The sequence below is a fragment of the Zeus faber genome, assembly GCF_960531495.2.
Source record: "Zeus faber genome assembly, chromosome: 17".
Classification (NCBI taxonomy): domain Eukaryota; kingdom Metazoa; phylum Chordata; class Actinopteri; order Zeiformes; family Zeidae; genus Zeus; species Zeus faber.
This window is the reverse complement of record NC_137204.1, coordinates 12,225,613-12,251,656: the sequence shown is the minus strand read 5'-3', so window position 1 is coordinate 12,251,656 and position 26,044 is coordinate 12,225,613. Positions and strand designations below refer to the sequence as shown.

Here is a 26,044-nt window from a genome sequence, read left to right as displayed (position 1 = left end):
TCATTGATTATTTCCAGCCACCTGTCCCCTTTCTATTTATTTTCCTTTGTACGCTTTTGTATTTCCTTTATATTTCTTAAGACTGATTAATTATTGATCATTTCCCCTGTTATGTTATTATAATTTACATTTCTATTGTTTTACTGTGTCTTTGAAAATTGATTGTTTGTTATTTATTCTGTGACAACCAGAATGTGTTATTTCTGTTCCAATAGATTTGCTTATCAGTGCCAATATTTGTTTTTTTAATTAGTTAAGTGGTAAAATAAACGCAAAGATGTGTAAAATGCGTCAACCATTCAAGCCACATACCCATTATGACACCTTGAAAGAAATGTGATGTAAACAAATTTAAGTCTGTATTTTGACCTTATGAAATAGTTTTTTCATTGGAATCCACATACTGAGACCTTCCCCTTGCAATTAAGTGCGAGGAACATCTCAAATATCACCTTTTTAGATTTGTGCACCCATAACTGGGAACATGCATAATATAGTGAGATGTTTTGTTATTCGGTACCTTCCAAATGTTTACACAGAACATTTTCTATCAAATTGAATTCAATACTGGATCCAATATGGCTGCCAAAATCCAATGTGGCTGCATTAGAGAAAAGTTTGTGTGGGCCTGATCTCCAACAACACTAAGAAGGACTACCTGGGAGAGGTGGAGGACCTGCTACTGTGGTGCCAGGCCATCAGCCTCTACCTGAACCTCAACAAAACCAAAGGGCTGTCATGGACCTCAGGTGGACGCAGCTGAGGATCTACACCCCCCTCACCATCAACGTTGCCCCAGTGGAGAGGGTGAGCAGCTTCAGGTACCTCGGTGTACACATCACTGAGGACCAGACGTCGCATGAAGACACGCTGGTGAAATGGCGAGGCAGTGCCTTTATCACCTCAGACAACAGAGGAAGTTCAGTCTCCTCTCAGGAACGCAAAGTCGTGCAGAGAGTGGTACGTTCGGCTGAGCATACCACCTGGATGACAATGACCCCCCTACAGGACTTAAACACCAGGCAGTGCAGGACCAGGGCAAAGAGGATTATTAAATATCCCAATCATGGACTGTTCCAGTGTTCCAGTCCACAAGACCAGAACTGAGTGACTCAGAAAGTGCTTCTTCCCCAAAGCCATAAGGACGCTGAACTCTGTCACAACCTAGGAATAAACTCATTAATACTGTGTTCACCTCATTTCTGTAGTGCTTGTACACTTTTGATATTCCTTGATATTTTATTGTTATTAGTATTATTTATTATTCTCGGCTTGCAAACATAGTTTCTGTTGGTCTGGTATTTTTTTTTTCTTTCTAAATGCTGTATATTGTTGTGTGTGTGTGTGTGTGTGTGTGTGTGTGTGTGTGTGTGTGTGTGTGTGTGTGTGTGTGTGTGTGTGTGTGTGTGTGTGTGTGTGTGTGTGTGTGTGTGTGTGTGTGTGTGTGTGTGTGTGTGTGTGTGTGTATTTTATTTATTTATTTATTTTTTAATTTTAGTCCTATTTTTATTTTTGCTTTATTTTTTCAATTTGTACTATATGCACAGCACAGTCTCTTGAGTTTGCCAAAAATGAATTTCTGGTTTAAAATAATTATTCATCACATACATGCATGCATGCATACATACATACATACATACATACATACATACATACATACATACATGCATACATACATACATACATACATACATACATACATACATACATACATATTATGTATGTGTCAAATAAATCTTTTGGATCTTTAATGAATCCCCCTATATTGGGAATTTTATGATGTAGTGACAATAAAATTTCATATTATTTCTCCCTAAATGCTTAGCTTCTTAATTGTGTCATCAGACCACAGTTGCAGTAAGAATGCCATTAGAAAAGTGTGGGCATTGTTCTTTGGGCTCTCAGCTTCTCTGTGTTGGTGTTCTTCTGTGGCTGCAATGCTTTGGGCTCAGTGTTTTTGCGGCTGCAGGCACTAGGATAAGTTTCTGACATCACACTCCAGCATCAGTTGGGGAGCAATCCCGCGTGGGTGGGCCTAACCCGTCACAACGCATACTCTATATACTCTGTTTAACACCTTCCTGTTTACGTCTTTCCCTATTCTATTCTTGTCTTTTATTGCTGTAGATGTTACGGAAGAGGCCATGTGCCGTAATTGTTGTTTCAGTTTTTGTTTTGGAAAAGACATTTTGAAATATTTTTCAAAAATTTTCTTGACTGCTTTAAACAATTTTAGTAAATTGTAAAATGATTGAGATGAACTTGGACCTTTGGATTCAAATGTTTGTTAACTTATTTTTTCACCTCATCCTTCATTGCCATACTAATGGTAGAGCAATAAAAACGAAATCAATTGCCATAACTGTGATATTAAATATGTACACCCATTGCTAAATTACAATAACTTATTTATTTTTAGATCCCTATTTTAGATTAAAACAATTCCAAGAATGAGAGCATCCCAAGCGACAGAATGGTAAGTGTGTAGATACACAGCTTGTTTCAACACATTTGCAACACTGTTCTCTGTAACTGACCTGTTGCTGTTGCAACCCCAACCGCCTTTTTATTCCTGTTCGACAGAGCAAGCATAGAATGCTGCTTGAATTGTCTTAATTGGGGTCCAAGAACTTCTAGCAACTTCTGTAATTTGCCATTGCAATTAGTTAGTGGCAAGGCTTCCCTATCGAACAAAAGTTGTTCCAATTTACAGAAACAAGTCCTCAAAATATGTCCTGAAGACAATTCTCTGGAGAAGTGTCTTTTGCAACTTTACATTTCTTTTTTCAAAGTGATGACAATTCGTTCACTTTTCTGCCCACTAGAGGGCGGCACAGAATTTCTACAAATGTTGATCTGTTTTATATTTAATAAAGTGTATAATCATAAATTATATTAAATAATAAATATATCCAAGTAACAGAGTGGTTCCTTTATATGTAATTGCATTAATGTCAATTATTTATTTCAAAAGCAATATCACAACTAATAAGGCATAAGGTTTATGTGCCACAAGTTACTATAAAAAAATACATATTTCCAAATTAAAGCAAAATTATTGTAAACATAATCAATGATCAACAGAACTGTCCTGTTTTTATTTATTAGTAGCAGAATACTGAATACATGGGGATGCCCCCATCAGATTTTAAAAAGGCAGTCTCTGTAGGGTTAGTACTAATGCCAATAAAGTGAAACAGGAATGTATAAAATATTAAACTGGTTAACTGCAATCCTGTAACATTTAAAACTTTACAAGTTTTTGCCGTGTGTTGACAAACCTGCAGTCCTTTATGATGGGGCCCGATTTAATGAATTGAATAACATCAATGTATTATGTTTGTTTAACATAACACAACATAACATTTAAAGTCACAATATTTCTATAAAAACATCAAATCTACAAAATATGCCTATAGGATTTCAACTAGTGCATGTTTAACAAAACCAAATATTTAGATTTTATATATACATACACCAATAAGCCACGACATTAAAACCACCACTAATATTGTGTAGGTCCCCCTCCTGCCACCAAAACAGCAAACACCAAAACTCCACAAGACCTCTGAAGGTGTCCTGTGGTATCTGGCACCAAGACGTTAGCAGCAGATCTTTTAAGTCCTGGAAGTTGCTGGTTGTACTTCAATTGCTGCCTAATACTGTATATCCGACCCATTGACAGGTGCCATTGGAACGAGTGTGTATCGGTGTGCATATTTGTGCACTTTATTATGCACACCTGTACAATCCAATGTAATCTAGTACACCGGCTCTGCCATGAATTTTGCTCTGCGTTGCCTAGAATGTTCAGGGTTTTTAACGCGGTCATAGAAGACGATAATTCAACAATATGTTTAAGCATGGATAGTGGGTGGTGGGGGTATTGTACTGAGCTGCATTATATTCAGAGATGTTTCATATATTCCCATGTATGTCAAAAAGTGTGGCCAAAAAAATAGAAAAACCTTTCAATATAATTTAGTTCAGTACAACAACACATTTAAATATGTCCTGAGTCATCCATTTAAAGCACGTTCACATTTCCGACTATGACAACAAAACCTGAACATTATAAACTTCATAAAAGAAGAATTCATGGCAGAGCTGGTGTATTGGATTACATTGGATTGTACAGGTGTACCTAACAAAGTGCATGCTGTATATACATGTGTATGATACAAGCCTATATTTAGGGGTTAAAGTACTGCAGGCCCTGGGAACACTCTTTGATTGTGAGATTTTCCGTGAGAAATTCCCAAATTTGTGTCTACATACTTTAATATATTGAAATAATTCACAATCTTGCTAATACACAGTCTCTTGAATTGAAAATATTCCGGCATTAAAAACAACGTGGCAAAAATCAAATTCATTTTATTCCAGTAAAAGTATTTTTACTGTAGCATAAACAAAATAATTTTCGGTTGGTCAGGGTTTCAGACAAATAAGGAAGTACAGACATGAAAAAAATTCCCCCACCAAAATGCTCAAGGAAGTAGCTAAATAAGGAAGCCTCAAAATAACTGTACTTCGGTGTTTAACTTGTATCACATTGAAAATGTATAGGATTATACATATTCTACACCCGTTTCTGTGTCTGGTATCTTCCGGCAAGTGTGAGTGTGGGAGACTTTTCAAATGCTCCTCTTTGCTGTAGTTGTTGTCAGTTGTTTTCAGTAGTGGTGATTATGCAAGAGAATTTGAAGTGACCTATTCACATCCTGCTCAGCGGAGCGACGGTTGGGTTTGATCGTCTCGGACGAACGCTCAAACGCAAACGCTTAAACTCCGCTCCACACAAGCAAACCATCGCCACTGACCACCACACACAGAGTAAGTGCTGTAATGCTCAATTTATAATGTTCAATTTGTGTGGCGAAGATTGAAATTGTAAACGCTTAAGGTCATTAATTAGAAAAGAGTTGAAGCCTAACCTTAATTTTTTAATTTAATTTAGGCGTTTTAGGAGCTCATTTCAGATGCCACAATGTTTCAGTGCAATGCATGGCATAGAAATTGTTATTATTATTTCCGTTTTTATTGTCTTGGCAGGTCAGTCAGGTGCTTTTATAAGGTGGCCGTTGTACTGGCCTTTGCAGCTCTTGATTTTCATTTTTCAGACATTCAATTGGAATCGGAATCAGAATGAGTTCATAAATTTAACGAGAACATTTTCATTGACAAGGAATTTGTCCTGGTGGGGATTGATGCATTTCTCGACAGAGAATTGCAATTTAAAAAGGCCCGACAGCCCGAACAAAATAGTACAATTACAATTAAAATAATATAAAAAAATAGCCAAATATAGAATGTTATCATTTTAACATTGACAAATATTAACCATTTCATATTTCTGTTGTACTTAATATTTGGAGTGGTTGTAATTTAATTTGAATAATGAACTTTCTTGTCTTATGACAAAGTCGCATATTGAAGAAAATTGAGAACCCAACTAATGCAACTGCATCTATTTTAGTGCAATTAATCCCGAGATCTGAAACATGGCATTGGCAAAATATGCTTCTCTGAAATGGAATTTTAGTCATTATCACAGCACTAAAGCCGTTTTGAGATTATCTTTTTTTCCCCTACTGATACGGAAAAAGAAACCTGTGGAAAAGATGAGCATATTGTAACCCTGACACAAGGTGTTATAATTGGTTATATACATTAAGTGTTGAACATGTGTTGAATAGTCTAATATTTGCCGTCATATTAACGGAGGTCACCACAGTCCACAGTCCACCGCAGACACCTGCGCTAAGTTGCACCTGCTCTTTTAGGGCAGATATTTCAGAAACTTTACTAGAAGCAATTTGAAATTATAATACTGGCACTAAATGTACAAATGTTATTGATATATCGATGGACCTGCAGAGGGCCCACCCAAACAATTTCTGTGTCCTTCTTTCAAGATGAGATGGTTGTTTTATTGTTATTGTGGTGTACTTGGTGTAGTTAAAATACCCATAAAAATAAGTATTTTTTTTAAATCTAATTGGCAATTGTTTTTTCTCCAAGTTGTGACTGGTTGGCGACGTGGCAAAACTGACAAATCAGTCGTGGGAGCGCTCTGTTCAGCCCAGCATATCTTTCTTTCTTCGGACATGATCGTTTGCCTGTTGGCTCGCTAAACTTGCAAGTACCCTTGAAGTTTAGTGAGACTTGGCCAAAATGTATTAATAATTAGAAATAATAAGGTGCCATTGGTATTTCTTCCGTTTCAAACCCTATCACATTTCCTTGCCAAAATTATCTATTGAACTTTGAAAATGTATAAAAATTGAAAACAAAGGAACATCAAACTCTAATTTTAAAAATGAAAGGCTGTGCAACAGGTAAAACAGTTCCTAGAATCATTCAGAAACGGTAGTGTCACATGGCACAAAAATCATCAGTTATTGCACTTTGAATACCGGGTTGTGTAATTTGTAGACGATCCATGATCACCACTGAAACAGCGGCTGACATGCGGCGCTGCCTCTGTCCATAAAGCAGCAGAGCATTTTGGGGACAGACATATAGGCCAGCGAATATCTGTTGGCTGTCTCAATTTCAAATCGAGTTTGCCTCGGTGAGCATCGCTGCGTTCAAAATGGCATACCAGCCTACTATTGCCCCTTTTCCATGTGTGTGGGCTGACCCACTTTAAGGATTGTTTATTGGCATCATTGTTCCTTCGGGATCAATAAAGTATCTATCATCTTGTTATTGAGTTCACTAGTATGACACTACACCACGGTTATACCTGTTATGATATAGTATACTATATACGTCTGTGTTATGCTTTGAAATGCTTGACCGTAAAAGTGGCATTTAATACAGCAAATTAGTGTTTAGTATGTCCAAAACCATGGTATGGTAAAATAGAAGGCAGAAAGAACCTACTAAATGGCATTGCAAGACCCCTCTGCTACAAGGCCTTTAAAACCTAGTGAAGCGGTCACATTCAGTTTCCTTTAGCTCACTATTTTTCCTTTACATCACTTTTTATCACTAGTTGTCCGTTGTTATTGATTTTAGCCTTTAAGATTTGGCTTTCAATTTCTATTTTCGTCATTATGTTAATACTGTAGGTCACCAATCCTAGTTCACAAGAATCGACACCTAGGTTACAAACCCTAGTAGGTTCAGTACTGTTATTAAATAAAGGATAAAGTTATTTTCATGCCACATATTGCACCAATCGGGATGAGCGACGGCGATGGAAAGGTTGGCCACCTCCTCCACAGAATCCAGGGTAACACTGAGGACAGAGCCAGATTTCTTAATGAGCTTGTTCAGCCACTTTCCATCAGCCTTGATGCTGGAGACACCCCATCACACCACGGCGTATAGCACCGTACTGGCCACGACTGACTGGTAAAAGATGTTCAGCAGAGTCCTGCGCCCTTCAAAGGACCCGAGCCTCCTACAGAAATAAAGCCAGCTCCGTCCCTTCTTGTCCGATTTCCCCACTCGGCTTCTTGCTGGACTGTCGGCCTGTTGATAAACATTTAATAAACCAATGAGTTAAAATATTTTCACGTGAACAGCAGGCAGTATGATTATAAATTATCATTATTATATTGCGCTAATACAATACAAAACTATTACATTTTACTATATTGTCATTTAACAGGCCAAAATGTTTCCTTACACAGTTTTACTTTCTATTTTTCACAAGTCTTGCATTCTTATTATTTCCCTTTTTTTAGCATGGGCTGTTTGCTTCATGGGGAAAACTGGGTAAAGCCTGAGTTTCAACTGTAACTAAAGGTATTGGATATTTTCGTATGTATTGGTAATAAATTAATTATTAACGCTGGTGTCAGGCTGTTGTTTTGAAGACAGCGAGTTAAAAATAGCTGTGAGAACAGACGTTTTTCTGCATGGCTTGTTTGAAGGGGTGTGGAGGAGTTGAGGAGCTACTTCTTCAAATATGAGTATCTATTGAATTCACCTAAATGTTTATATACTGTATTTTATTTCTTTAGGCAGGTGATTGTGTGTGGTTTCACTGTTTTTGGCGGTGTCAAAAATGTTTTCACCCGGTTGATATTGTTGATGTCTACTTATTTTCACACCGAAAATGAAAACCCTAAAACTTGGTAATCTGACAAAGCTAATACAAACCGGTGAAAATGCTTTTGTGCATTCAACATGGGCTCACAAAAAGAAACTGCTCTATATCTCTGTATTTAACTGTATTAAACAGGAAGAAGACATCAAGCTCAGAAGCAGGACAGGAGGAACCCCATCCGCAAAGAGTTGCAGGACACTAAAAGTTGTGATTTAAAATAAGGTAGTTTTTGAAATGCATGACATCATCTGATAAATATTTTTTTTTAAGGTTTAACTCCAACGAAAAATGATTCTCAATTCTGAAAACGAATGTTCACGTCCAAAACGTGCTTCACCTTTTAGGCACCCTCTTTGAGAACTCTCCGCTCACCACGCTCCGCTTTTTGAGAGACTCCCGAGGTACCCGGGGAGCGGGAATGGCGGACGAAGTGAACGCCTTGCCGTTCTTTTACGGAAACATCACCCGAGAGGAGGCGGAGGATCACCTGAGGCAGGGCGGCATGGCCAACGGCTCGTTCCTCCTCAGACAGAGCCGAAACTTCTTGGGCGGCTTTGCCCTGTCCGTGGCGTTCATGCGCCACTGCTACCACTACACCATCGAGAACGAACCCAACAACACGTACGCCATTGCTGGCGGCAAGAGCCAGAAGAGCCCCGTGCACGTGATCAAGTACCACTCACAGGAGATGGACGGCCTTGTGTGTCTGCTGAACAAGCCTTGCAACAGGCCCAGGAACATGCAGCCCAAGGTAGGGCCGTTTGAGAACCTAAAAGAGATGCTCATCCATGAATACGTCAAGCAGACCTGGAACCTGCAGGTTAGTTTTTTCCACATCTTTATCCTCCATCTTGAAATGCATTGTATGTGCTTATTAGTATTAGTAGGACATAACAACAAGCAATAATAAGTTCCATGTGCTTTAGGAGTTTTGGGATAGTGGTTTGCGGTGGGAATATTTCATTGTAAAAAGTGTGCTTTGGCAGAAAAAAGCTTGGGAAACACTGGGTTAATGTATTTCGTATGCATGGGCAGGGACTTAAGGGGAGTACATTCTCAGATTAGATAACAATTGTGTATAAACCACTATTTCCCGCATTCTACCATGAATACGGGAAATAATTTTTCTTCATGCTAGAATGAGGAAGGCAATTAGAGCGTTGTGAGTGAGGAGGTTTGATTACTGTATGTAGAACTTGTCTCATATGCATCTATTTCCTGTTAATCTCTCCTTGGGATCATATTGAGATGGGGTTGCATTTTTTGTGGTTTTCTCCTCAATCATAGCCATTTCTGTTCTGGACAATTCTTTTTTTCCCCGGTACAACGTATAACATACTCTTACTGCTTTTAAGAAGTAGATTGTGGTTTTTTGGGGTTTTTTTTTTTAATGTTCGCCACGTTGGACTTCAATTAAGCACAGTGAGAAGCTGCAGTAGAATGGTAAGTTTCTCAATAGTGAAGTGTTCAGCGTTATTAATAATGGGAACCAGCATTTCAACAGGACTTGAGTTGAAAAAGGGCCAAACATTGCTTTAACAGTCAAATCTGGTTCATGATACTCTCTGGGCGATGGAAGGTGACCGGTCATGTGTCCGTGCAGGGCGCAGAGCTAGAACAGGCCATCATCAGCCAGCGGCCTCAGCTGGAGAAGCTAATTGCGACCACCGCCCATGAAAAGATGCCCTGGTTCCACGGGGTGATCGCGCGAGACGAGTCTGAGTCACGCCTTCAAAATGGCCTCAACACCAATGGAAAATTTCTGTAAGGATTTTAAAGATTATTATATATGTCAGCTATTCTGTATCCACATTTGAGTCCCTGCTTTGCAGCATGGTACAGATGGGGCTAACCCTTACTCGTGACCAATGCCAACGTTGGGGCTCAAGGGGACTTTGGTGTGGGGGTGGTGTGGTTTAAGAGGTCCCCCTGTTTTAGGTGTAGTTAATTGGGCCCGGGACCAGGGTGGCCGTACGCCTGTTGCTTGTTAGAGCAATCAACGAGCAACAGGTAAAAACCCCAACCCCACACACAAACAGAGGAGCCCTTGTCACGTGTTTTCCATCTGCTCCGGGCTTGTTCCACCTCGCCAACTGTCTACAATAAAACTGGTCGTTTTCAACTCTATCTTCTATTTTTATGTGTCGGTAGTCCTGAAAACGCAACTCGGGTGGCACGTGGCAGGCATAACTGCTACAGTGACATTAGAAATCTGCCTTCATATAAAAAATTACTTCACGCACCATCTTTAAAACCATAACTGTAAAAAAAAAAAAAGAAAAACAGGTGTCTTGAAGGCTATATTTCACCCATAGTACGTGTTTAACACGTGCAGCAAATGGACCCTCAGTAAAGTAAGAGAAAAAGAGCAGTGGTCTTGCCTGGAAAGACAAAGAGAAGTATGCTGTGGTTTCCGCTGTGACTTCCTGAAGTGGCCAAACCAAATGCTGAAGTCATAATAGTGAAGACAAAAAGAACCTCCACTAGACTAGACAACCAAGCCGACATTACCAACATTGACTGAGGCAATATAAAATCCAGAATTGAATTTCCGTATTTACTGCTTCAACGTCTTCTATTTTTATTTTTTTATTTTTTACAAATATCCCAACTGGAAAAACATACCGTTGTGTGTTGTAGAGGGCTTTACAACAGCTGAGCTAAAACCTCTTTTCCAATTAAAAAAAAAAAAAAAAAATACAAATTAAAAAGTCAATGGGGGAAAATTGCATTGCATAAACCTATACCCAACCTATTGTAACCTCGCTGTTAAATGCTGTTGTAGCCCATGTGTAATTACAATCAAAAAAGATTGTTAAGTTTAAAAAAAACACACGCACACTTCCAACACCATGGGTTTATTTTTATTATTTTTTCATCAAATGCCCCTTTGGTGTTGGCCTTAAGAATGGTGTTTTAATATACGTCTTTATTCATTCTTATGTCAAAGCTGCATCCCTTCTTTCCATATGTCTTCCTGCAGAATACGGCAGAAGGAGGTGAAGGGCAGCTACGCTCTGTGTCTGCTCCATGAAGGAAAGGTTATGCACTATCGCATTGACAGTGACAAGGCCGGCAAGATCTCCATACCAGACGGCAGGAAGTTCGACACCCTGTGGCAGGTTAACGCAACTACACTACCACCACCACCACCACCACCACCACCACCACCACCGTGCCAGTCGCCATACCATTGCGCCAGTCCTGCAACGTCCGGGTGGACTGTTTTGTTTACCATCTCTAACCTCATCTGTACCTAAACTTAACTGCATATCTTTCTAACCTGCTTCATAAACGTATCCATCTCTTACTTAATTCTTAAACTTAACTAACCAATTAACGTTCTAACATACACTACTCACAAAAAGTTAGGGATATTTGGCTTTCGGGTGAAATTTATGGAAAATGTAAAAAGTTTACGCTACAGTGATATTATATCATGAAAGTAGGGCATTTAAGTAGAAGCATGCAATGGTGATTTCCTCATCTCAAATAATTTATTGAAATAAAAGCCAACAACAGTGGTGGGTAAACCACAACAAAAAATGTCAATGTCTTGATAACTTGTCATGTGTCAATTACAGCTTGACAACGACGTCTCATGCTGTTCACAAGTCGACTTATTGTCTGCTGAGGCATGGCCCCCCACTCTAATTGAAGGGCGGCCCTTAGGTCAATGAGGTTCTGGGGTACAGAGTTACGAGCTGCTACACGGCGACTCAGCTGATCCCAGAGGTTTTCTATGGGATTCAGGTCTGGAGAAAGTGCAGGCCACTCCATTTGAGGTGCCCCAGTCTCCAGCAGCCGTTCCCTAATGATGCGACCTCGATGAGCTAGAGCATTGTCGTCAATGAAGATGAAATGATGGTTGTGTTGTTCATGCAGGGGCACAATGACTGGATTAATGATGTTATTCAGGTAGTATGGGCTTGTCACTGTACCATTCACAAAGGCAGTTCTGTATTGACTAGACACACCTGCCCACACTGTAACACCACCACCACCAAAGGCTCGTCTGGTGACAACAGTGGCTGATGCATAGCGCCCTCCTTGACGTCCTCAACGTGAATCGACTTTCATCAGAGAACAGCACTGAGGCCCATTGGTCCCTCATCCAGCATAAATGCTCCCTGGCCCGTGCAAGACGATGATGCCTGTGCCTGGTGGTGTGGTCAGGTAGCCTTGCAGGTCGTCTAGCACGCAGACCACCCTGATGTAAACGGTTTCGAATGATCTGACGTGACACTTGGTGCCTCTCACCTCCCTTAAATGTGCCTGGAGTTGAGTGGCATTCATCATGCGGTTCCGCAGGGCACTGTTCACAATGAAGCGGTCATCAGTGTGGGATGTGGCCAAAGGACGTGCACTTCTTCTATCCTTTCTGTGACTCTTCCAGTCTCTCTGTATCTCTGTTGCAACCTGCTGATGACACTGTGACACTCTAAGCTCAGTGGCCACTTCCCTCTAAGAACATCCTGTTTGAAGCCTCACAAAGGCAAGGTACTGTTGATCAGTTGTTAAGTGTTGTTTTGTTCTCATGATGTCAAAATGTGAACAGCATGATGAAGAGGACTGTTTAAATACCAATTCTAATTGAACCAGGAAATGTATTGGTCGATTCATGGATCAAACACCTGTTGTGAATTTTGCTGTTCAGCTCCTTGTTAGAGAACAGCACGTTGTGCAAAAAGTACTGAAACATTGAACATTTGGACATGTGCTTTCAAAAGTTTAGAGAAGGTCAAATTAAGTTCACCTGTAAAGGTTATAATGCATTTTAGGTTCATCCTGAAATTTCACCCAGAAGCCAAATATCCCTAACTTTTTGTGAGTAGTGTAATTCCTAAATCTAACATATCTAACCCCACCTTTAACCTTATACTAAATGTAACCATTTGTTTTTATTTTTTGTTAAATATGATTAATATATATCTCTACATGGTAAAACAGCAAAATCACAATCCACATTAGATAAAAAATTAATTTAAAAAAATAAACAATAAAAATGAATACTGTGGTATTCTTCCGTAGCAGGCACACAGACTTTGTATTGGATATTGTTTCATGAGGTACACAGGAATATTTTCGGTAACGGGTTTTCTAGTTATTGGATAAATTGCCCAAAAAAAGTCTTAATCAATATCGAACCTTAATGCCCAAAATACACCAAATCACTTTAGCCAGGATTTTCAAGTCCCAGGCAAATCTTCAAGGTGTTAAGACAATCCTACATAGATCTTGTCATAAAGGTTGGTTAAAAGAGTCAGATGTCTATTATAACGATTTAGATGCGGTCTATTATTATTATTATTGTAAGTCTTCAGAAAGGTTTCGATGCATCCCTGCCATAATGTTATTTTACTACCCATTATCAAAAAAAAAAAGAAAATTAAAGTAGGAAAACTCTTTTTTTATTGTTACCTTTTTTTCCGTTTTCTGACTGTATTCAGACTTGTTTGCTCTATTTTATTTCGTTTGGAAACAGCAGAATTTTACAATTTCTTCAGATATAATTCTGACCTCCGAACTCTTATCTTTCCACCACAGCTGATGGAGCATTATTCCTACAAAGCGGACGGCCTCTTTTGTGTGTTAACGGAGCCCTGTCCACGACCCGATGGAGAAAGAGGTGAACACACGTGCCTTGAAATAATAGAAATGAATCATTGATCATATTTTTTAAAAAATAAATAAATAAATAAAAATTTGCTTTCATTCATTAAACATATGTTTTGGGGGTTTTCTCAACCTAAATTTTAGATTTTAAGTTTAAAATTAAAATTATGCTCCTTTTTACACAAGTTAATATAGGTCTCTGAGCTCCCCAAAACCTCTTTTTGAACTTTGTTTACTGAAAATATCACTCAGATTATGCATTCTAGACATTCTAACATGCCCCTATAACCCTCTCGTTCCAAAACGGGCTGTTTTTTGTGGGAGGAGCCGCCCGCTCGAGTTCTGTGAGCCAATGGGGTTTGAGGACAAGTTCTGTGGTTTCGTTTTATTTACTCTTTGACTTTCACTGATTTCACCTCTTCAGTCCACCAAAATCTGTTTCTGAACAAATTTTAGGCGAGAAATAAGCAATCCAGTTGCTGAGCTTTCACTCATGTTATTATAACAAGGCTTAATTTAAAATGTAGTTCCCACTTACGTTGCCATGCTCCAGGCTTGTGGGAGACACCGCACCGCGGCTCACCGGGACTCTCGGACGCAGGGATTTTGTGTTTCATGTAAACGTAGGGAAATAAAATAATATTAATAAATACATATACAATAAAAACACACTATTTTTTTATTGGTTTTGTTTGGAGAAACGCACGGTGGATCCGACGGAGCAGGTGATCATGTGAAGAAATCCTTGACCAGCTGACGTCCGCTCGAGCAGAGTATAAAAAAACCTTTGAAAACCCAGCGTTCAGAGCGGTCGGAAGCCTGAGAGTTTTATTCACAGCGATTACTTTGTCTTTAGTTTCCCTCGTTATTTGACACTTTGGCCATGTCTAATATGAACATCCGACATTGTAACATTATATATATGACAGAAAATAAGGAAACACATATTGGGTCCCCCTTAAGAAAATAAAGAGTGACTGAAAAGGTGCTCTTGTTGTTTTTTTGTTTTGTTCAAGAAGGAAATGGAGTAAAATAAAATGCATCTAAAATAAAAACACAACATTTTCATCTGCTTTATTTGGAGGACCGCATGGAGAGGGAGACAGGGGTGCAAATTGTGCCCTCCGCCCCCGGCTACTAGCTCATGTCAATAATGATAAGCAAAGGTGGAAGTAGCGTTTACTCAAATGTAAGAAGTAAGACACTTACTTTCAAACGTCGTGGCCTTTTAAAATGTCGGTTCACATTTATAACTGTTCATGGCGCAAGCTCGCAAGCAACACTTCACTATTTAGAAACGTACCAACTCCGATGCGTCTGATCTCACTGTGCTTAAATGCGGTCCAATGGAGCAAACATTTAAGCCTTAAAAACATGTACAAGTTTGAATGTCTCTTTCATGTCTTTTTACAGTATGTTAGACCAAAAAAATTGTGGCAGGGCATTTAATCAGGTATTTCAGGGTTGTATTCCTGCAAATACGCTCCTTTGGCTACATCCATGCGAATGTAAAAGACTAGAAACAGGAAGTTGCAGCACTTCCTACTGGCAACTCACCATAGTCGACTTTGTGCTTTAAATGTATTGTGGCAATTGCATAAAGTAGTTTTAAATAAAATGCGATACATGTTAAAATAACATGAATGAATAACATGAATTATTGTGTATTGTGAATTTCCCGTTTTAGAAAAGGAGACGTCTTCTTTTTTGAAGGTTTAAATGTTTGCCCCGTTGTAATACATTAAGCACAGTGAAGGAGCTGTGCTGGGTCTGTTGAGGTGTGTTTTCGTAATGTGTAATGTTCTCAAACTCTTCTCAATATTCTTTGTTATGTTCTTTGTGTACGTGAAAGACCTTTTCATTTTGTTTGACAGGCACCATAGGACGGCCGCCCATACCACAAAACCACCCAACAGTAAGTTCAGTTTTTGTCCTTATAAATGTCTTACATGCCTCAAGATTGTTAATCACTCGATGCTAAATTATATGGGTGGTATTGGCGCAGCTACTGTACCTCGTTTCAATTCTTTCCAGTAGTTTATAGCAATGAATCCTTGAAAAGCGAAGCTTTAACTTAATTTTTTTTATATATTGTGTGTGTGTGTGTGTGTGTGTGTGTGTGTGTGTGTGTGTGTGTGTGTGTGTGTGTGTGTGTGTGTGTGTGTGTGTGTGTGTGTGTGTGTGTGTGTGTGTGTGTGTGTGTGTGTGTGTGTGTGGAATACTTTTATTTCTAAATAAATAAAATCAATTTCCCAGCCTCTCCAGTATTTGGAGTTCCCATTCAATATTATCAGTGAGCTTAAACTTGTGCCCGCTGAGCCTCTTTGCTGATGCAGTTTGTCCAAGATTCCAAGAATGTTCCCCTTGACACATTTAATAAGTCTGCAGTTTTGTGATTAATTCACCTGCAATTTGGAAGCAGCTAGTTGGTTTGGAGCAGCATTTGGAACTAGTTGGTTGGTGCAGTTGTTTTTGAAAACTCAAATATCAAAGTGCTAATTGTCCAACCTCTTTTGTAGCAGACACATACTTACAATTGGAAAAAGAAAGTGATTCCAGCTATACTTGGAACATTACTTTTTTTTTTTAATATTGGCCATCAATCTCATATAGATAGATAGATAGATAGATAGATAGATAGATAGATAGATAGATACAGTAGATAGAATACCCACATCAGAAACCATTGATTTTCTTCAGATGCTATAAACTGCTCTGGAATTGGAGTTTAAGTTCAAGAGATTATTTGTCACATACATATGCATACGGTCATACATATATGCAGTGAAATGTCATGACACCCGGTGATTACGCACAGTAAGCCCTATAAGCTGTAAAAATACCAAAATGTGCGTATTTCTGTGTTAATGCTCATAGTATAATGAATAGAATTTGTCATGTCAAGTAATTTTCCATAGTTCATTGGTTGAATGCCTGCAATGATTAGAATATACATTTACAGTATATTGTTAATCATCTGCTAGATTCTGCACAATTACCAGAAATTGTCGTAACTGGCACCACAAATAACCACATTTTCTCTGAAATTGCAGTTTCAGCAAAGTGCCATAGCTGGCTTTCTACCAATATTGAGAAACCTCTCCGTACCCATTCCTGGCCGGAAAAAGGTGCACCTTTGTCATAACTACTTACATACAACTTAACTTACACAATGTGTACAAATGACTCCCTTATCTCCCCTACACTTATCTCAAGCCTGATCTTGCCTATACAATATGTAGAGAAGCTCTCTCTTCTATTCTTGGTCCTTAGCTCAATTATCTTCCTACAAATGTCTGAAACAAGCTCACAAATCATGTAAATCATGCCTTTTATGGCACTGACGGGGTCAAATTATAGCATGTATAATTTGCATATATATATATATATATATATATATATATATATATATATATATATATATATATATATATATATATAGCGCATGCGGACAATAGGTTATTTGCAAATAAGCCATTGCCTTGAAATGGATTCTAAGGTCCTTATTTACCCTTAATCACCTTGAACAAGGGTGTTTAATATGGTTATAAGTTATAGTACATATTTAGGTCTACAAATGTAACCCACCGCCACATTATGCTCTTAATGATACGTTTTGCAGTATTGCAATTTATTTTCCAAGTAAGCCTGGCCACATGTTTGAGGCACTTTCATTCTCGGTGTACCAAATAACAAATTCAGATCAGAAAAAATAAATACAAAAATAGCCTTAATCTACATGTAGGAATACAACTGGCTGGGTTCCATAAGCCATTCCAATTTAAGGTTAATGGCCAAAACAAAAGGGATGGAAACATTTGAAAAGAATATATGTTTTACGCTCAACTTATTTAAAGGTGATATGGTATAGTTTTGTACAACATTCAGAAAGCCCATGTCCGTCAGCGCAAGTCCATTAATCCACACGCAGAGGACGCATGCTTTTACCAGAGGCTTCTCCGAGACTATATGAACACAATGGAGGTTTTCCATTCACAAACAAGCTTAAGAAGAATACTCAAACTCAAACGGTCAAACTGCATTGAACCGCGTGGATTAATCTTTTTGGATATACACACGTGGCATGTTTTTTTTTGTTTTTTTTAACTTGCTGGCTTTATTGATATTCGGCAGTGTGATTTAGATAGTTTTGGTTTTTGAACAGTAAACCACTGTTCTTCACTGGTAAAAGTGTGTGTTGTCAATATCAAGATAAGGGACTGCAAAAAACTAACTGTCAAAAAAAATTCTACAACCCTTTCATATTGACCATGCTAATAAAAGTAAAAAATAAATAAATGTATGTAATTAAATGAGGAAATTAAGTCACTGCTGTGTGTTTGTTTGTTTTTCTTGACTGTCTGCTGTCTGATATAGCAACCAGGATGGAGAGGGTCTCGCCACAGCGCAACAAACAATCCTTATGAGGACGGCATATCAGTCGACAAAGGTAGGTTATGGTGGAATTTGTTTTTATTTTTCGTTTTTATTATTTTGTTATTTGTTTGAGCACCATTGACTTGTGCAGCATTTCCTGCAAATGTTTCTCTTATGGTTTTTTGACAATACATTGACTCCATTTATATTCAGACTATGTAATCTGTCAATATGACGATATTTGCATGTAGTTATGTTATATTATGTTTTGTTAACAACTCAAACTAGGGTTGTCATTATCTTAAAATCTTAGCTGATGATCAACTGTCATACAAGTCGTTGTGATGGTCTTCTTGGATAATTGTATGTCACTACAGTGGTATAAGATACAACTTTATTAATAAGCATATTATAGTATTTATTTTATTAAAATAAAAAAATATTATTATACATTTATTATTCATGTATTTATTCTCAGAATGCAATAATAATAATAATATTATTATATCGTAATAACACACATCAACCCTATGAAGAAGAGTCATTTATTGACATGAACCTCAGAACGTAGAAATTTGGGGAGACTGTTAATTTGACACCTAACTCCAACAGAGGCCATGCCCATGGACACGGGGGTGTACGAGAGCCCCTATGCTGATCCCGACGAGCTGAGAACTTTCATGTTGCAGCGCGACCAGCTCTTCCTTGAGGACGCCGAATTGGGATCCGGAAACTTTGGAACCGTTATAAAGGGCACCTACATGATGAAGAAGTACGTGATAGACACTTTAACCTTAAATGCTATTGATATTAAATGATATTATCAATATATTCACCCCCTGTAATTATTTTCAGTTTGTGAGTCGATTCGCTCGCCCCCTCTTTTGCCTGAGTGACTCCTCACTCCTGAGTCATTTAGAACATTTGTTTCGACATGAAGTAGGCCATAATATTAAGCACAGTTATACATGGTCTGGCGTTTTTAGTGGTTAATAGGATAGTGGCGTACCGTGGGTTTATTACATTCTACATTAGTTCTCTCTCGCTGACAACAACAACTTTTGCCCATTAGGACCCAAAAGCCAGTGGCTGTGAAGATCCTGAAAAACAGCGACAACAACCCAGTGATGCGTGAGGAGATGCTGAAGGAGGCCAATGTCATGCAGAAGCTGGACAATCCGTACATCGTCCGCATGATCGGGATCTGCGACGTGGAGAACCTGCTGCTGGTCATGGAGCTGGCAAACCTTGGGCCACTCAACAAGTTCCTGCAAAAGAACAAGTAAGCACCGTTCCTGGAGATTTCTGGAAGAGGGGTTGAAATCTGAGCAATCTTGGGGATGAAAAGTTTGGCTCCCTTTTGGAGATTTCGGCTCTTTGCGAGTGACTCGGTAAAAAGAGTCCTTCCGAATTTCCCGACTCTTTGGTTTGATTCAGTTGGTGTGACGAGAGTCGGAAAGAGTCTGTTTGGCTCTGGGAATCATCAAAATCATCAGAATCAAAAATAAAAGCATATAATACCTTCACAGATCCATAAGCATCAGGAACATCACAGAGCTGGTCCACCAGGTGTCCATGGGCATGAAATACCTGGAGGATCACAACTTTGTCCATCGGGACCTTGCTGCCAGGAATGTGTTGCTAGTCACCCAGCACTACGCCAAGATCAGCGATTTTGGCTTGTCTAAAGCCCTCGGCGAGGATCAGAAATACTATGAGGTACTATGAGGATGGTGGGAGGGATGGAACGTTTTTGAGACAGTGATGTTAAATAACCAATTTGACAAGGTTTTTGAGGTTATGTTAGGGCAGTTCGTAGTACGACCTCATTGAACGCTTTGCTATTGAGAAAATTACCACCCTGCTGCAGCTTCTCACTGTGCTTAAATGGGGGCAAACGTTTAAGCCATGACAAGAAAAATGTTAAATCTCAGTTTCGAAAAACGGGTAGCTGACATTATTGTCCCAGAGTCGTGATTATTATGTTATGCCCCTTAAAAGATGGTCACAAACCATCGCATCTGATCAGGTTTTTCATTTTCTACTCCGTGGCTTACATTTGCGCTAAAAGAAGTGGCCCAAAGTCGGCAGCGTCTTTCATTTGCAAAAAACCTGCTTCCTGCAAACTGCCAAATCACACATTTTGGAGCAAGTTTGTAAGCGGTAATTGATTTGATTCGTGTGATGCAGAAAAGCACTCGCCAGTCACATATATCAAACAGCCGTCATACGCCCTTTGGAATGTCCGAATCCACGTCTGACTGTTTCTTTCTCGTTCACTTCTCGTTTTCAGTCCAAATGTCACGGCAAGTGGCCCGTGAAGTGGTACGCCCCCGAGTGTATAAACTACCTGAAATTCTCGTCGAAAAGCGACGTGTGGAGCTTCGGAGTCCTGATGTGGGAGGCCTTCTCGCTCGGACAGAAGCCGTACAAGGTCTGAACGCTCCCCGTACCGCGCGGGAAATCCCTAAAATCGCTCCATGCTTTACCGTGGTCGTGGCAGAATTTAGCATTTTAACACCTGTGCAAGAGCCGCGTCAACAAGTTAAATACCACTGTGCGCTGCCTTGTGACTCGATTGCGGTTGTTTGCTGACGACGCCGCCGCCGTCTCCGTGGAGGTGAATCGCTGTGACTCTGTTGTACCCGCAGGGAATGAAAGGGTCTGACGTCATGGGAATGATTGAGAGCGGCAAGCGCATGGACGCTCCCCTCAACTGCCCCCCGGAGATGTACGAACTCATGAAGAAGTGTTGGACGTGCGAGTGAGTGGCAGGTTTTTACTGTTTTACATTGAAAGATGTCAAATGTTCTAATTTTAGTTTTATTTTATTGGGCTGTTTTTGTTTTTTTTTGTTGTTTTTTTTTTTAGCGCAGGTTTCTACGTTTATATTTTATATTTATAATTTGGTTTATTGTTCATTATCAAATCTTTACCGTTCACCGTTATCTTTAGGTTCATTTTTTCTGTTTTATTGTTAGGCTGATTTTATTGTTTGCTTCCGAGGTTTATTTCACTTGGCAAGTGTAACCTTCTCTACTTAGTGTTAAGTGTTTATTGTATATTTAATATTTTATTTTACTTTACTGTTGATTTTTTGAGGTATTGTGTATTTTTTCACATTTTCCCATCTTGTTTTCTTTTTTTGTTTTTTTTTAAGAATATATTTATTACATTTTTCATGTACAACACAGACCAGCTCAGACATGACATGTTTAATAACAAGAGTGGGTAAGAATAGGAAATAAACAGATAGAGCCGCACCAAGTAAATAAAGAAAGTAAATTAATACATGAACAAATAGCTAGATTACAGGAATACTGGTTTTGCATTTAAAAAGAAAACGGTAAATAGACAAGCTAAGCCAGTTCAGGACACCCTTGTAGTACGGAAGATTGGCCATAGGTGCAATATATTCTAAGTAAGGGTCCCAGACTTTACAGAAAGCGTCCACTGAGGAGTGAAGCATGCACGTGATGTGTTTATTGGGTATACACTCCATTATAAGATTGTACCATGACTTTGTTGGAGCAGCATCCTGGGTCCCGAAAGAGCGAGATACTCTTCCCGAAGTCCGTAAATTGAATAACCTCTTGTGTTTGAAATTGACCTGAAAGAGAAGAAAGAAAGTCGAGCAGAATGTCCAGGCCATCTAGAGTTGGAGTAAGAGGGGATGTTAACTGAGCATGGCCCTCTACAGTACGGCGCGACCGCCAGGCTTCGACTGTGCTTAAAGTAATTAAAGCTTAAAGCTGTTTGTCAAGGCAGAGGCCCTTGACAAACAGCAAATTCCGCAAGGGGCATTTGGACCGAGAAGATTCAATGTTAGCCAAATTGAAGCTGGGTCGGTTTTGAGCCAATCCGCTATCAACCTCACATTCGGTACATCTAAGCCCCAATCAGAGCCAGCCATTTGGAGGTTTGCCATCTTCAGTCAGGGCTTCCTTTTGCTCCAAATAAAATAACTCAGCCAGCCTTCAAGCACCTTAATAACATTACAAAACAAATATGATATAATGATAAAATAGGGATCATTTTCAGTGGGTAGAGTAATCTGGGCAAGATGTGCATTTTAATGAGAGCAATCCTACCCAGCCAGGAAAAGAGGAAGGGGGGCAAGCAAACTAAATCTGCCTTTATGGCATCCAGAAGGGGAGGGAGATTGGCCTTAAGCAACCGACCATATGTGGATGTTATATGCACTCCCAAGTAAACAAAACCTGAGGGTGCCCATCGCAAAGGAGAGGGCTCTGACCTGCCTCGGATAGACGTGAGAGACCCCAGTGGCATGGCCTCAGACTTCGCTAAATTCATTTATAAAATTTTTTTTTTTTATCCTGAGAAAGTGCCGAACGTTGAAATGGTTTGGGTCAGGCAGGGAATAGAGGTTTGTGGTCGTGATAAGAAACTATTAATACATCATCCACATACAGAGTAATCTTACGCCCCCTCTCTCCAATGAGGATGCCAGATAGTAGAGCGTTCAGCCATATTGCTTGGGCCAGTGGCTCGATAGCAACATCGAAGAGCAGTGGGCTGAGAGGGACGCTCTGTCTATTCCCACGGTGAAGGGGAAAGTTGCCAGATCTCAGCCCTTTATACCGTTTCTCACACCATAGTTAGCGGGTTGACCCGGGCTTTTTAAATCCGGGTCAACCCGCTAAAAATAGCCGGTTGACACCTTTCCCATTGCCAGGAGAAATGCAGTTTCTTTCCGGTGCGTCACGTTCGACGTCAGAAGCACGTCGGGAAAGGGGTGTGTCATGGTTCCAGTGTTATTGTGAACCAAACAGTACCACGAGTACAAACAAACAACCACTTAAAAGTGTAAAACTTGTATTTTGAGCCCGTCAAAAGAATCGGATCGTTCGTGAACGACCCAGCGCTACGGTAGAAGCAGCATGGCGGGGAGCGTGGGGGTTCTCCGCCGTGCTCCCCACGGTGCGATCTCGACACTCGCAACATTTCCCGGTCCACCACCCGGAAAAAAGTCAATAACTTCTGATTTTGGATTCTAAATGGGATACGAAATGATGGGATGGACGCATAGATATTCCTGTCTGTTTATGCGGCAGAGTCCGCAATTTCAACGCACGTCTCGTCGCGCAGGTAATGGGGCCCAAATTAGCGGGTTGAACCGGGTGTCCTGTTCACATCGGAGCCGATCGGACGTGGAGCCGATTAAAACCCGGGTCTATTGCACTGAGACCCGTGTTTTTCCTTTATCAAGAGGGGTATTAAGATGGCAGTTGAAATCTCCTCCCACGTAGCAATTCTCAGATGCCAGTTCTGCAAACTCTGCAAAGGCCTTGGAAAGAAAATTGGGGGAATAACCAGGAGGGAAATATATATTCAGCTGACTTCCATCGGGGGGTAGTCCGTGCACCCCTGCCCAGACGTCTTCTTACTGCCAGTGGTGGGTCCGCCTGTCCTCCCGGGAGCCCATGCTAGCGATGACGCACTCCGGCTGGCAGCGGAGGGAAGTGGCGCTCGTCCCCCAGTTCGGCGAGTCGTGTCAGCAGTAAGCCGTTCGGCTCCGGGGCGCCTTTCATCCGACGCCCTTCCCCTCCTGTTCCGGTGCCACTTGGGTGGCAGACACGTGGGTGTCTCTACCCACTGGTAGGGGTTTAGGGATGGAGACGTAGACTTTTTTGGTATTTAATTTAGACATGGCCAAAAGACATTGTATTGGCTATATTGATATTGTGTGTGTGTGTGTGTGTGTGTGTGTGTGTGTGTGTGTGTGTGTGTGTGTGTGTGTGTGTGTGTGTGTGTGTGTGTGTGTGTGTGTGTGTGTGTGTGTGTGTGTCAAAAAAGTAATGTTCAGAATGGCATCTACATAACTAGATCGGTCCAATTGATATGAGCGGGAGAGGAACCAAGACTTTGGTAAAAAATGTCAAAGATGAGACAACCTGTGAGTTCGATCTGTGATCCACGCAGGGAGTCAATGTAGTCACGTACCTGCTCCTGGGTGGTGAACCTCCTCTTGGTGCCGCCCTGGGACACTTGTAGAGTGGCCGGCAGGGCATGGCATATGGTATCCCACGCTTCCGTAGCCACTGTTTTACCGCATCATATGAGATGGTCTCTGAGAAGTCACTGTGGAAAGAGAGTCTGGATCCGTTGCCCATTAAGGCGCCGTCTGGCACGGCGCACTGCTTCCTTCGCCCTCTGCTTGTCTCTCGGATGCCCGGCTTTGGTAGTCATCTTGAGGACGCAGGGCAGCCATGCTTCAAAGAAATCCACCGGCCGCCCCGCCTCTGTGCCTTCTGCCGAGCCAACGACCCGAATATTCGGGCGCCCGCTGTAGTTCTCCGCCAACTTTCAGTTAGAGCACTGACCTGCTTTTCCAATTCGAGCATGTGAATGGCACAGGTTAACAAAATGGCAACGATTCAGTCCTGAGTACGGCCGTTCAAGACACTCTTTGTGACTCAGTCGCAGAGCCCTGGAGCTTTTCTCTGTTTATTCAAAGTTTATTAATATCACACGTGTCCCACGTCCAAATTGCACCAAATTCGACGTTTCACATCCTTGGGTCCCCAGCAATACAATTGTCGAGTTAATGAAAGGACAGACAGACAGATTGACAGATAGACAGAGATTCCTTCCTTTATAGAAGTTAGATAATATAATATTCACGGCCATCGAATGAAGAGCATTGAGTGCCGGGTTGAGTCTGTCAGAGATATTGCCTTCAGTCTGGTGGCCATCTTGTGTGCCCTCGCCGGGCTTCGATGGCGTGTCTTTTTTTTTTTTTAGGGCTCTTTTCCTTTGGTTTCTTCCCATTTTGTCAAAAGACTGCAGCCAAAGGTTTTCTCAGGACACAACATGAAATGTTCATACCAAGAGTGGCTTCCAACGCACATTTTTTAGGATAAATTAAAAATTGGAACGGAGGGGTGCGGAGCTTGGGCCAAAAGGTTGCGCTCACCTTTCCGCCATAACCACGCCCCCCCCTTCCATCTTCGAGTTAACTTTGAGGTTGGTGTTTATTGCCATTTATTCATCTGCCTATATAAAAACATATCTATAATAAAAAACAATCTATAATAAAAATAATCTTTAACTAGTAGTCTAGTCTATAACTACTTTTTGGTCATTTTTTCGCATTTAACGTCCAACGTGAGGCTGTGAGAGAATCGTTTCCAAATCACTCTCATACTTCAACCAGTTCCGAAATCTGTTACTTTTCAAAAAATAATAAACAAAATCTCCTTGTTTCTTCCAGGGCAGCGGAGCGACCCGCATTCTCCATCGTCGAGCTGCGACTGAGGACATATTACTACGACATCCCGCAGTGAAGCAGTGCATGGGGTTGAATAAGGCATGTCAGGCTGTGTCTTCTTTATATTAATCATAAAAGCTTATTTTATGATTATGTATATTCATTGTATTTCTTCCTCCTGATTTGTTCAGCAGTATATGAATTCTTTCCAATAATATGTCAAATAATATGTTATTACAATCATTTGGACAAACTCTGCCAACTAAGTAATTCTTTCTTCTTCCCGATGAGCTCTTCCCACTTTCTTGGCATGAATTGAGACAAAGGGTTTGTCAGGTGGGCATGTGAATTCAGTTATTCAATAAATGTTATACAGTACAGTAGGTAAGATCAACATGCAAACTTATGAAAACGACAAAATGGCCTTTGTTTTATTGTGTGTGTGTGTGTGTGTGTGTGTGTGTGTGTGTGTGTGTGTGTGTGTGTGTGTGTGTGTGTGTGTGTGTGTGTGTGTGTGTGTGTGTGTGTGTGTGTGTGTGTGTGTGTGCTAATTAATTATGTGCAAGAAGGTTTAGACAAGCAGTCAACTGAACTGTTGCAAAAACAATGCATAAAAACAATTAATTCATAAAAATTTAAAGAATCACACCATTGAGGATATAAAGCCTGTTTCCTATTTAACATATTGCAACCAGTGGGACTGTTGCTGGCATGATCTGAATTAAAATCTGAATCAAAGTGTTCCGCGTGTAAAG

General features: G+C 40.2%; 1 protein-coding gene across 2 annotated transcripts; it reads left to right on the top strand.

The window, feature by feature from the left end:
- Positions 1–2,422: 2,422 nt before the first annotated feature.
- On the top strand, positions 2,423–25,697 carry syk (spleen tyrosine kinase). 2 transcript variants are annotated; one of them, XM_080017800.1, is made up of 16 exons: positions 2,423–2,476; positions 7,701–7,761; positions 8,201–8,287; positions 8,410–8,885; positions 9,669–9,829; positions 11,049–11,187; positions 13,613–13,694; positions 15,556–15,596; positions 16,735–16,809; positions 18,059–18,131; positions 18,671–18,830; positions 19,131–19,340; positions 19,588–19,777; positions 20,352–20,492; positions 20,710–20,822; positions 25,293–25,697. In XM_080017800.1, the coding sequence occupies exons 4-16, from the start codon at positions 8,484–8,486 to the stop codon at positions 25,363–25,365; spliced, it is 1,860 nt and encodes a 619-aa protein (XP_079873926.1). In that variant the 5' UTR covers positions 2,423–2,476; positions 7,701–7,761; positions 8,201–8,287; positions 8,410–8,483; the 3' UTR covers positions 25,366–25,697. The 2 variants fall into 2 exon arrangements, with proteins under 2 accessions (XP_079873926.1, XP_079873927.1); XM_080017801.1 differs by lacking the exon at positions 16,735–16,809.
- Positions 25,698–26,044: the final 347 nt, after the last annotated feature.